This window comes from Crocuta crocuta, unplaced genomic scaffold (genome assembly GCF_008692635.1).
Source record: "Crocuta crocuta isolate KB4526 unplaced genomic scaffold, BGI_CrCroc_1.0 scaffold78, whole genome shotgun sequence".
Lineage (NCBI taxonomy): Eukaryota > Metazoa > Chordata > Mammalia > Carnivora > Hyaenidae > Crocuta > Crocuta crocuta.
Window position 1 is genome coordinate 87,483 of NW_027532617.1, and position 12,954 is coordinate 100,436.

At 39.7% G+C, this 12,954-nt stretch overlaps 1 protein-coding gene across 2 annotated transcripts in view; it reads left to right on the forward strand.

Annotated features, from left to right (window-relative positions):
• The window catches only part of MRE11 (MRE11 double strand break repair nuclease), a 72,211-nt gene extending 60,958 nt beyond the window's left edge, over positions 1 to 11,253 (forward strand). For both annotated transcript variants that reach the window (XM_077780611.1, XM_077780612.1), the window contains exons 18-20: positions 425 to 492; positions 7,789 to 7,873; positions 10,509 to 11,253. In XM_077780611.1, coding sequence (XP_077636737.1) covers positions 425 to 492; positions 7,789 to 7,873; positions 10,509 to 10,565 — 210 coding nt within the window. In that variant the 3' untranslated portion in view covers positions 10,566 to 11,253. The remainder of the gene's footprint in view (positions 1 to 424; positions 493 to 7,788; positions 7,874 to 10,508) is intronic.
• The last annotated feature ends 1,701 nt before the right edge of the window (positions 11,254 to 12,954 follow it).

Consider the following 12,954-nt stretch of genomic DNA (forward strand, 5'->3'; position numbering starts at 1 on the left):
TTTGTGGGTTCGAGCCCTGCATCGGGCTCTGTGCTGACTGCCAGCTCAGAACCTGGAGCCTGTTTCAGAGTCTGTGTCTCCCTCTCTCTCTCTGACCCTCCCCTGCTCACGCTGTGTCTCTCTCTCTCCTAGAAATAAATAAAAATATTAAAAAAAAAAAAGATTTTTCTTGAGATTTAACTATTCTTTTTTTTATGTTTATTTTTGAGAGAGACAGAGCATGAGCAGGGGTGGGGGAGAGAGAGAGAAAGACACAGAATCTGAAGCTGTCAGCACAGAGCTCGAACACAGGAACCATGATATCATGACCTGAGCCAAAGTTGGACGCTCAACCAGCTGAGCGACCCAGGCGCCCCTCAATGATTTATTCTTAGTTAGATGTCCATTCCCGTAAAAATTACTCCCTGTTTTATTTTTCCCTCAGACGATTGAGGTGGACGAGTCAGATGAGGAAGAAGACATGTTTCCTACCACTTCAAAAACAGAGCAGAGGTAGGTACAGTGGCTTCGTGCAGAAAGAAACATCTGAAGAAATTTAAAATTATTATCCAAAGTTCTGTTGACACGTTTTTCTATACCATAGAAGTTTTAACAGGTTTATTTTCAACTGCTCAAGTAAACAGAGAAGTGAAAAACAGATGGAAGTCTGGTTCACAGAGTTGGTGCGGCATTATTACAAGTACTTTTCAACGAAACTTACCCTGTCGTTTGTTTCCTCTTGTGTTTATTATCCAGAGATTTTCCCGATGGAGTCCTGTGTTCTCTCTAATTAACAGAAAGTAGTTTTGTATATTTTTTAGTGTTTGATTTCAGCTTCTCTTCTTTATTATCGCATTTTTATATACTGAGTTACACAGGGTGCTGTGCTCAATGCTGAAAAGAGGATCATGTTGACTTTTTCTACCTCGGAGCACTTGTGTGCTTTTCCCTGTCCTTTTGGTTTTTGCCATTTTTGCTGTTACTGTAAGAATCAATTTGATTCACTATTGCTGTGTTCTCTGTGTTAGTATTTCAGGTGAACACTGCTTAACTTAAGCTCAGTTAATGAAAACTTCTACTTAGGAAAATAATCAAGAGCTTTTCTTAATACTAATTTCCTGTGTGAGCATTACCTTAGGTCTGATGGGGGACATAATAAATGTTTTAACATGGTTACTGCCTTTAGGCAACATAAATTGTAGTGGAAAAGAGAGATGAACACATTTCAGTCCATTAAAGGATGATGAGTCAGTGCATAATTGTGTGTGAAATTTTATGATACAGAGTAGATGTGAGTGCTCATAGGCCCTTAGAAAATGGAGCAAGAACTGTGGGCTATGAAAGAAGAAAAGACTTTAAAGAATGAGTAAAATTTACCTGATATCTTGAAGGTAGGAATCATCTGGAGAAAAGGGGTAGAAAAGAACAGCCAAGAGTGGTAGCCTGAGCAGGAGCTGTAGCAGCAAGGGGGACAATGAGAAAAAACTCTACTTCTGTGTTTCTCACTCTGTTTTTTATGATCTCAACCTTTATTTCATTACCTAAGGATAGAAATTAAATTTGGCTTAAATTAATTAAAATAAATTTAATTTCTCCCTAACAGGAGAAATTAAATACTGAAGAATGAAATTTTACTGGGTAGGATTGAGCTTGGGAAAGGTCAAAACCATTGTGGTATCTGAGTATTTTACCCCCACCCCATCTCCCATAACCAGTTTTCGTTCCTTGTGTGTGACTAACCCCTCCAGGAATATGTGCTTTATGTGAATTAAGGGTCTGTGTCCTAAAAATTGGTAGGAATAGTTCCCTATCCATTTATTTCTTCACTTAAACATTATGCTAGGAGCTGGGGATCGAAACACAAAAGAAATGTTCCCTTCCTTCAAGGAATTTCCACGTTAGCAGTATCCTAATTACAAGATACTAATAATCCAACAAGGTGAATGTTTTATTCCAGTACATTGAAAGCTGAGGGAAGTGACAGTGTCTTCCTAGAATAGGTCCTTGAAGGCTTCACAAAGAAGGTAGGTCACATTTGGGCCTATGATCAATAGATGTGTAAGAATGCTTAAAGAAAATTGTAAAGAATTTCTTCTGCCCTTGAAGGTCTTTCTAGCTGAGCTAAAAACCAAATTGCCATGAGACAGATTAACGGGAGAAAATCAAATTTAATTTTGTACATAGGGGAAGTCCACACAAACATGGGAATTCCAAATATATATATGTCATTCTGATCTAAGGAGAAGGGGATAGGGGTCTGGGATGTCAAAGGGAAGAAAAGCAAAATCTTCACAGGAAGATTATAAAATGTAAATGCTTGGTAAATAAATGTTTGCCGGGCCGCTCAGAATCAGTAGGACAAGAAGAACTTTGATCAAACTGGCCTTGCTAGGTCTCTCTTGTCTGTCATACCTTAATGACAGATGTCATAATGTAAGAATCTATGGCGATACCACTCTTTCTGGAACAAATCTTCTACGAAACTCTTTGTAAGCATTTGAGAGGAAGGTAAAGAGCTTTTCCTGAATCTGCTGGGGTTTGATTGCTTTTTAACTCAAAATAATCTTCATGCCCAAGTGGCCCAGCTGGGGTGGCCATGCCCTTGGCCCCTATAAAAGATGTAGCAATAAAGAGTAATGCCACAGGCCACAGACATCTGCTCTGAAAGTGTGATCCGGGAAGGCCTCTGAGGAAGTTACGTGTAAGCTGAAATCTTAACTGAAAGAGACTTGGCCTTGCCTACAGCATAGGGAAGACACATGTAAAAGTTTCTTGAAGAAGAAACAGGCATACTTTAGGTTAGGAGCCAGTGACTAAAACCTGGAAAAGAAGGGAAATGATACAAGAATAGGAGACGCAGGAGCATATCATGAAGCACGAACAGTAGAGCAAGGTAAGGAACTCGGACTTTATTATGGATACAGGGGAACACAGAAGGATTTGGGGAGCCTCGTGGCTCCACGGGATTTCTATTTCTGAAGGACCCCTGTGATGCAGGAGGCAGGGCACTGCCAGGCTCGCCTGCTGCCGTGGGGAGTCCCCGAGAGGATGGAGACTCGCACCGAGTGGTAGCAGGGGAGAGGGAGAGAATATACATGGTTTCAGGTTATATTGTGAGGTAGACATGACAGCAGTTGGGGACAGATTGGATATTTGGAGTGAGGGAGAATGACGTATTATGGTTGATTTCCACGTTTCCTATTTGAACACTTAGATATTGACATATACTGAGAAAGGCATAAAAGAAGAGAAACAGATTTTTGTAAAGAATGATAGGCAGGGTGATGGACACAGAGGAGGGCACTTGTTGGGATGAGCACTGGGCATTATACGGAAACCAACTTGACAGTAAACTATAATAGGGGCGCCTGGGTGGCTCAGTAGTTGGGCGTCTGATTTCGGTTCAGGCTGTGAACTCATGGCTCGTGGGTTTGAGCCCCACGTTGAGATCTGTGCTGACAGCCAGCTCAGAGCCTGGAGCCTGCTTCAGATTCTGTATCTTCTCTCTCTGACCCTCCCCTGCTCATGCTGTCTTTGTCTGTCTCTCAGAAATAAATTTAAAAAAAAAAAAAAAATTAAAAAAACTATAATAAAAAAACAGATAATCAAATTCTGCTTTAGACATGGAAAATTTGAGATGCCTGCAAAATTGACATGAAGGGGGTTGGTTATAGGCAATTGGAGATGCGGGTCCAGAGCTGAGATCAGAGGTTTGGATGAGAACTAAATTTACTCCTGAGCAGCATATAACTGATATACTGATACTTCACTTGAAGCCATTGGAATTGATTGATCACCTTGAAAGGGAAGGTAGAGAGAAAAGAGGGCCTGTGTTCTAGTACCTGGGTTTCAACCTTTAGAATTTAGGAAAAGTAGAAAAAGCAACAAGGAAGACCCAAGAAAGAGCGAGGAGAGTATAGAGTTGCCAAGGCCACGGCCAGCCTTCGTAGGAGTACACAATACCGTGATGGGCTCAGATGCAGGTTAGATTGTATATTTGTGGTCCACAGGTGAGGGTCATTGAGGTAGTTAGCTCATAGAAAGATGTACTTGAATTTCTCAGTCTTTTTTTTTTTTTTATATTTTTTATTTATTTCTAGGGGAGAGAGAGAGAGGGAGACAGCATGAGCAGGGAAGGATCAGAGAGAGAGGGAGTCACAGACTCTGAAACAAGCTCCAGGCTCTGAGCTGGCAGTCAGCACAGAGCCCGACGCGGGGCTCGAACCCACGAACAGCGAGATCATGACATAAGCGAAAGTTGGATGCTTAACCGACTAAGCCACCCGGGCGCCCCTTGAATTTCTCAGTCTTGAGTTACACTATTCAACTTGAGTCCAGTATCAGGACTCCTTTGGTTCCAGACGATAGAAACCTAACTCAGATTTGCTTAAGGGAAAGGAGATTTTCTTGAAAGAATATCCATCCTTGTTGGGTCATTCTTTATGAATTAAAACACAAACAAAAACAGGTGTAGCTTTTGGAGATTTTTTTCAGTAGTGCATCAGTAACTACTGAATTGAGAAGAATATAGAAGTTTCACTTGCATGAAGTCCTTAGTTTTCATTATTGGAACTAATGAAAATGCAGTTTTAGTATGTTTGACATATATTTTCAGGGTATTAAAACTATCATGATGTTGTTGCCATTTTGGGTTGTCTACTTTTCAGAAGAATAAATGTCTGTTGACTTCTTTTTTACCTATGAGGTAATAATAGTAACTGAAGTGTTCGGTCAGGCACTGTTCTGAGCCTTTACATGTGAATTAGCTTGTTTGGTGCCCACAGCCATACCAGGAGGTATTCATGGTTAGAACTACATTATCCTGGGGTGCCTGGGTGGCTCTGTCGGTTAAGCACCATCTCTTGCTTTCAGCCCAGTTCATGATCTCGTGATTCATGAGTTCGATACCTGCGGCAGGCTCTGTGCTGGCAATACCTGCTTGGGACTCTGTCTCTCCCTCTCTCTGCCCCTACCTGCTGGCTCCTGCACACGGGCTTGTTCTTTCTCAAGATACATACATATATATATATATATTTTTTTTTTTTTTTAAACTGCATTATCTCCATTGTACCTTTGAAGAAGGCGAGGCACCGTAGGATTAGTGGCTTACCTAAGGTGACCCAGCTAGTCACACAGCCAAGACATTCTGCTCCAGAGCTGTCTCTCTTGTCGCTTCTGAACATAATAGATTAACCTCTCAAACCTTTGTGCTGTCAGTAAGAATCATTTAAATGATGAGAGGCAATTTAGAAATTAACATTTTGGCAGCTGATCTGAAATCAGCCATGGCAGATTGGTGTTTCTGATGACAGCTACTGAATGGCACAATTTAGGCTGGTTTTAAAGAGTTATTTTACTAATGGCAGGGTTTGTATGGGTTACTTTGATTATAATTTACAGTACTTGGACTCTGCTACGTACCTAGGTGAAGACCTTGTGCAAGTTTTTTGGAGTTTTTTTGTTTGTTTACTTGTGCCTGAGTGTCTTCGTTTATAAAATGAATATACTAATATTTACTCCATAGGGTTATGAGGCTTAAGTGAGTTAATGTTTATCAAATACTAAGTACATTGTCTGGCACACACTAATAGCTCTATAAGTGCTTAGTAAATAAATTAAGTAACACGCTGGGGAAAACAGAACAAGAGTAATAGGGGGAAGGGTAAACAGTAAAAGCACGAATATGCTTGCAGTTAACTTGAAAACAGAAATAGCTTCCAGTTGTAAAACTCCTTTCTGCCAGATGGGCTGTGGAAAGCCTGTTTTCCCCTGGATAAGTTGTTCTAAACTCTGTCCTTGTCCTGGGAATAAGAGGGCCCTTCAGGTTTGCTAGAACTGGCGGACCTTCCCTTAAAGCAGTGGGTACAAGAAGACCCTGGCCCAGCGGGAGGAGCAGAGGTTGGGAGGATTCTATTAAACCTTCCAGTGGCAGGGAACTAAATGTTTTCATGGCACCTTTTATGTACCAGGAGCAATGTAAGGCCAATTTAACACATTGCCCTGTGATTATAACACCAGTGCAGCTGACTTACTGACTGAACATCTCTAGACCAGGAACTCTAATTTATGGCCCCAAATGCTATCTGAACAAAGATGGAGAAAACTTCTACAACTCCTGGCACTCGATTTGATGCGCCCCTCTCTCTCGAGTTTAGCCATTCACCTGAAGCTAATCAAATGAAACCCTTTCTCATATCCAGGACAAGGCCTGTTTCTTCAACCCAGCAATCAAAACAGTAGAACCATTTCTTTCCCTCCCCCTTGCCGATTTCTAAGGACAGAGGATCCTTCACAGATCTGTAGGTGTATGGGGCCCCCAGAACTAGGACTCTTGCTATAAGATGAGCCACCATCCATCATAGATGACTGGCTTGTCTCTGGGTTTCATTGGTTATTTGGGGAGACCTCAGAAGCAGAGGCACATCTCAGTGGGTGTTTCCATAAATCCCACCCCTTTCTCCAGGCCCCCAACAAGAATACATGAACCTAACTTTGGCCCCAGGGCACTGTGGCTTTATGCTCTTGATGACCTGCTTCTTCTGTCACAGGTAGAAACAAGTCCACAAGTGATCAGTTAGTTCCTGCGTCGGTCTCAAGTATAGAGATGGGCACTCCCCAAATGGATCAATTGATAAATTTCCTTGATCTGTACTTCTAAAACCATGTTGCTCTTCAGGTTTGCTTGACAAATCCTCATCTCCTTTACTTTATGCATAAGAACCTATGGATTTTTCTCCTTCCTTCTGACACAAGACCTCTTGATTCTCCACCTGTTTTCCAGACCAGACCTTCAGACATCTTTCTTTTTCTGTAATAACATCCCAAAGCATAATAATAAATTAGCAACTAAGAACTCACAAATGCTGCTTTCATTTAAGAGAGAAGTCAGCAAACTTTATTAAAGAGCCCAACAGTAAATATTTTAGGCTTTGCAGACCAAGAGGCAAAATTGAGGATATTCTCTAGGTATTTATGTAACCATCTAAATGGACCGCATTTCAAAATGTGAAAACCATACTTAACCTCAGAGGCAGTAAAAACCCAAGCAGGCTCGACAGGCTGCGCTGGCCATAGTGTGCTGGCCCCTGATCTAAGAAGACAGAATTCTTACAGCTAAAAAGACATACGAATATAAGTTTCATTAGCACAAATTAAGCTTTATAAGGATGGGAATCATGATCTTCTTGTACGCTGATATTTCCCACGGCCTATCAGAGTACCTAGAAAAGAACAAACACTCGGTATATATTTGCTATTTGATTTAGATTGAACACAAATAATACAGTGACACAACCCTAGAAAGCAGTGAGCCTTTCCTAAAATCGTTTTAGCCTGTTAAAGAAACAACTGATGCTTGAATAAGAAGTATTTCAGTGTTGCCACAGTTTTTAGGAGTGGGGGATGGTAGCAGACACATGTTAATATATGCTGAGCCCTGTAATAATAAGCAAGTATCAGTGTAGTGTTTGATGTAAGTCAGGCCCTGATCTAAGTCTTTAAGTATATTATTAACACAATAAATCTCTCAAAATTATTATTATCCTCATTTTATGGATGAGGAAATTGAGGCAGAGAGGCTAAGTAACTTGCCTAAAGCCACATAGCTAGTAAATGACAAAACTGGAATTCAAACCCTGGCCCCAGCATTCTTTTTCTCACCATTAAGTTTTTATGCCACTAATGTATATTGAAGGGAAGGTATTAGCTATCTTTATTCATGGCTGCTACGAGAATGAAACATTTAGCTAAAAAGGCACTTCTGATGAATTCTGATTCATTTTCCTTTTTTTTTCCATGTTTCTGCCTCAGGTGGACGAGCACATCATCATCATCATCCAGCAAGCGCATGTCCCAGAGCCAGATAGCTAAAGGGGTCAATTTTGAATCCGATGAGGTAATAAAGTAATATTATTCAATCTTCTTTAATTCTTAGCTATTCATAACATTTAAATAAGGACTGGGGTACCTGGTTGCCTCAGTCGGCTGAGTGTCTGACTTTGGCTCAGGTCATGATCTCACAGTTTGTGAGTTCGACCCCTGCGTTGGGCTCTGCTGTCAGCACAGAGCCTGGAGCCTGCTTCAGATCCTCTGTCCCCCTCTCTCCCTGCCCCTCCCCTGCTCATGCTAATGCATGCTCTCTTTCTCTCTCTTTTTCTTTCCCTCTCTCTCTGAAAAATAAACAAACATTTTTAAAAAATGTACATAAGGACTGCTAAGCTAGTTCCTGGGAATTATTTTTTTAAATAGTTTCATTGGTAACCTTCTTTTGAACTGCACTTAAGATGTTAAGAGTCCGTAAGTAGCATCTGTCGAGTAACTGTGAGTATAAATACTCATATATAAAAGGCCTGCCAATGTTTGAAATCTGAAATTCGGTGAGTTCTTATTTAATTTGCCCTGTTAATGGATCAGAATAGTTGTTTCCAGCTTCTGTCCTTACATTTGGAGAAGTGATAATGGTATTCTAAAAGTTTTTAATGTTACATTCATAAAATACTTATAAAGTACCCACTTTAAATGTGTATGCTTACACATTTCCTGTATAAAATGGTACATGGCAGTGATATGCATTCACAAAGGTTGTCAGATATGGACTAAAATGTTAAATGGCAGGATGTGTGAAAGAAACCAATTCAAGACAGTTGTCTGGGCCAGAACATGATCAGAGAAGGAGAAGGACGAGGCGGACTCAGGACTTGGGTCTTGGCTTTATGTGTTTGTTGATTCAGCTACCTTGAATTAAAGTCTGGCGCTTCCCGTTCCTCCATGGCAGCCATTTGAGAGGACTTTGCTAGTTTGTATTGAATTGTTTTAAGGTGTTTCTCTTAAGTCTATAAACATTTTTATTTAAAAAGTTTTTCAATTGTGATAAAAACACATGGCATAAAACTTGCCATCTTCACCATTTTCCAGTGTGCAGCGCACTGGTGTTCAGCATATTCACCTTGTTGTGCAACGGATCTCCAGACTTTATTCATCTTTCAGAACTAAAAATCTTCACCCATTGAACAACTCTTGATTTCCCCTCCTCCCAGCCCCTGGTAACCACGATTCTTCTTTTTGTTTCTATGAATTGGACTGATTTAGATACCTGCTCTAAGTGGAGTCATAAGTCTTTGTCTTTTTGTGACTGGCTTATTTTACTTAGCATATGCTCTCTGGGTTCATCCCTGCTGTAGCATGTGACTCACAGCTTTCATTTTGGGCTTCAACTGTTACCATGCTCTTGTATCCCAGCTGAGGTTTTGAACCAGCATGAGGAGAAGACTCACCAACAATTCAGGCTGCAGAGAGAAATGGCAACATGAGCCTAATCTACCTATGAAATAACTAACATGTTTTTTCCAGGAGGGGAGCGAGCAGTTAACCTTTATTTGTTAATGCAAAGCATCTAGATAGACATGTGGTTATAGGTTACCATTAAAGATTTGTATTCATTCATGTTAACAGCAAAGAAAAACTATTGACTAATTATTACACTCCCATTTGGATTTACCTCTGGTTTATTAATAAGTTCTGCCTTTGATAATAGTGGAAAATAAATCAATAAATGTAAATGAGTTTGTATTTTTCAAGGCATCCATTTCTCACCAGTAGCCAACTTCGCTAACATTTGAATGTGTTAATACCACCAACAAAGCCTAATACCAAATAATTACCCCTTTTTATTAGTGTCTTAAAAGAAACATAAATCAAAAATTTATAAGCAATTTTGCTTTCTCTTTGGAATATTTGTTTTTAAATAACCTTTTAAATAAAAAATAAATAAAAGGGGTAATAGACTTGAAAATGCCTTAAAGCAATTCAACAAATTATCCTCATCAAATTTTATAATTTGAGCTTCTCTGAGGTTTTAGTTTTCCTTCTCTTTAACTAAACTTAGTTTTGATACCTGATATATTCCTGTCTGCTCTTACTATGCCTGTAATCTGTAGCCTAGTTCCATTGTGGGACTTCTTTGATACTACTTCTTTTCCCAGAAAGATATTTGAAAGATTGATTTGCTAGATGTTTTTTGCAGCAGTCTGAGGATAGCTATCTATCTCTAGCATGAAATCGGGAAGAGGAAATAAGAATTACAGCATTTTCTGAGTTAGGCCATGTGGCTTCATTATTTTGGAGGGTAAGTTTCCAGAACATTAGGTAACACCAGTAATAAAATGTAATTGGGAAAAAACCTATTCAAAAATCAAATAGGAATAATTTGAAGAGTATTAATTTTCTTGGCTTCCCCTCACCTTTTTTTTTTTTTTGCCTTTATTCAGTTCATAGAAATGTGTATGGTACATATTGCAGGTACACACACACCATGTTCAGTTATTTTCAGTGCTTCTTAGCAAGCTGCTAGGGAAGGGAAGAGAAGCTAAATGAACAAACTGGTCATATTTATAAGGGGAATAGAAAACTGAGTGCCTGCCTCATGTGAAAGGAGGAAACGGCTGTTACTGGTGGTGCTTACTCAGAATAACATCCGTCTTGCCCCCGTGAAGCGTGGAACAACCACTCACGTAACATTTGTGTCATTTCAGGGTGACGACGATGATCCTTTTCTCAACACGAGCTCTTTAAGAGGAAACAGGAGATAATATATTTAATGGCAGTTTGAAGCATTCAAGATTCAGGAAAAATCAAAACACTATAAGCCAGGAGTTTACAGTTGAAGATTTTTTTAAGTATTGCTGTTAATTAAAGAATTTGAAAAAGACTTACTTATCAGAGAAACTTAATGTATGAGAACTTATGTTTTGACATATCATTTCGTGAATATGACTCCTTTAACTGAGAAACCTCCCAGCTCGAAGGCAGACAGAATGGCCTTGGTTCTCTGTATTTTTTAATCTAGTTGTTAACATTACCTGGGGATGCTCTACAAAACCAGAATGTGATTTTCTTCACATATATTAGGGTGCATCTTACTGAATGAGAGCTTTGCTTAAATGCCATTCTTGAGTAAGGATAAAAGAAATCTATCACTCTGTGTTTCTGTTTCATTATCAAAGACTCTGTCAGCATTTTAGTGGAGTTACATTTAACCAAAGTGAGGCAAAGAGCTTATAAAACTTAACTGCTTTATAATTTTAATAATTTCTAAAGATTCTGGGTTTCCTGAAGGCAAAACAATCTGTGTAAAACCATGCCTAAGCTCATTGTTTGTTACTAAGTATTGTTCTTTTTCTGATGTTTGCCATAGTGTTGGCCACTGAGATTTTTAATGTTACATGTACCTTATACTTTGAATAATTAGATATATTTGTATTAAAAAATAGAACAGTCTCTGAATTAAGTTTTTAGTTTCAGTTGTCGCAAAGATTGTGCTCCCATTAAGCAGTAGTCATTGTCTCTATCCTCCGTTATTCATGGTTCTCTCTCTCTCTCTCTCTCTCTCTCTCTCCCCCTCTCCCTCTCCCCCCCATCTCTCCCTCCCTCTCCTGTTTCTAGCAGGAAATGTTTTAAGAAAAAGATTTATTCTTAACCATATCTTTCTTAGAAGATACTGAAGAACTTTTTTAGAGTGGTCAGTTGATCATTATGCTTATATTAGATTGAAATATTGAAATACAACTTCTGTGGAATATCAGTGCCAAAATTTCATAATAACAATATTTGTCTTAACATTGGACATAGTTCCAGAAATCTTGGTGAAGCAACCCATGTTAAGTTCCTATTTTCTCCCATCCAAGTACTAACCAGACCCGACGCTACTTACCTTCCAAGATCAGGCACGATCAGGGTGTATGGCCATGGACAAGTTTGTATTTCCTTACTGTGTTCAGGGGGGCATGAGAATTGGACTTCGTCATATTTAAGTTCAGTAATTCCATTCTCCATCTTAAGACTGTTAAACACCCCTTAGAATATGCCTTCCTATCATCTGTGAGGTACCTGTATTTGAAAACTTCTTAGGAATTTGTAGATCTGGGTGATACAGCAGCCTGACTTTTCTTTGTTTGTAGAATTAAACACTTGACTGAGCACTAGTCACACCTGAAACTGTCAAANCTATGCCTTCCTATCATCTGTGAGGTACCTGTATTTGAAAACTTCCTTAGGAATTTGTAGATCTGGGTGATACAGCAGCCTGACCTTTGTTTGTAGAATTAAACACTTGACTGAGCACTAGTCACACCTGAAACTGTCAAATTATAAAAGAGCATTTGCATAGTGGCTGTCCCTATATTATAGCCCTTTGAAATGGCCTAGGCCTGGGCTATAACCTTCTATTAGGAGAAAGTGTGATAAAACATCCGTTTTAAATATTTTCCGTACCTAACTTGAGTGTAAGGATTAGCTTAGCAGGTAGCATTAATCAGCCTTGTCTGCGAAATATTCTCAGGTACTTGTGCCCACATCTTTAATATTCCCAGCAGAAATGAAACGTGGCTTGAGAGTTGCTTTCCCTGTGGAATGGAAGCTGGTTTGGGTGGTGGTGTCTGGACAGCGTCAGCGTAGCGCTTCCCGTGCACAGCGCGTCATCCACTAATGGCCCTTCTCACCGGCCGCCAGGATGTCCTTGGGCCAGGGACATAGTGAAGGTCACGAATGCATCCTGACAAGGTCCTACAAAAACAGAATAAGACTTTCTTTTTCTGTAAATTGCTCCATGGTATGAAAAAAGGTACTGAGTGTAATGCAGTTAGCTCCTAGGAATACTGATTCCTTGGGGCCGTGAGAGAGGTGAAATTCTCTTCAATTAATCTGAATCATTTTGTTAACAGTGCGTGTCATGTCCTGGAAACATGAAAGAATGAAAGAAAATCCTTTCTGGTTGAGTATTGTCTCATAGTTTAAGTATGCCCTTGATGGTCTGTATTATTGATGCAGTAAAATCTAGGGTTTGGAGAAGTTTTCAGACGTGTTAGTTAGTGTAGGTGTGTAGAGGTGATTCCAGATGATTGCAGAGTACTTCCGCTTGCCCTTGGAGGCTGAGAGAGCAGTGATGAAAACATTCTGGTGGAAAAAAATCCTTCCGTCGTT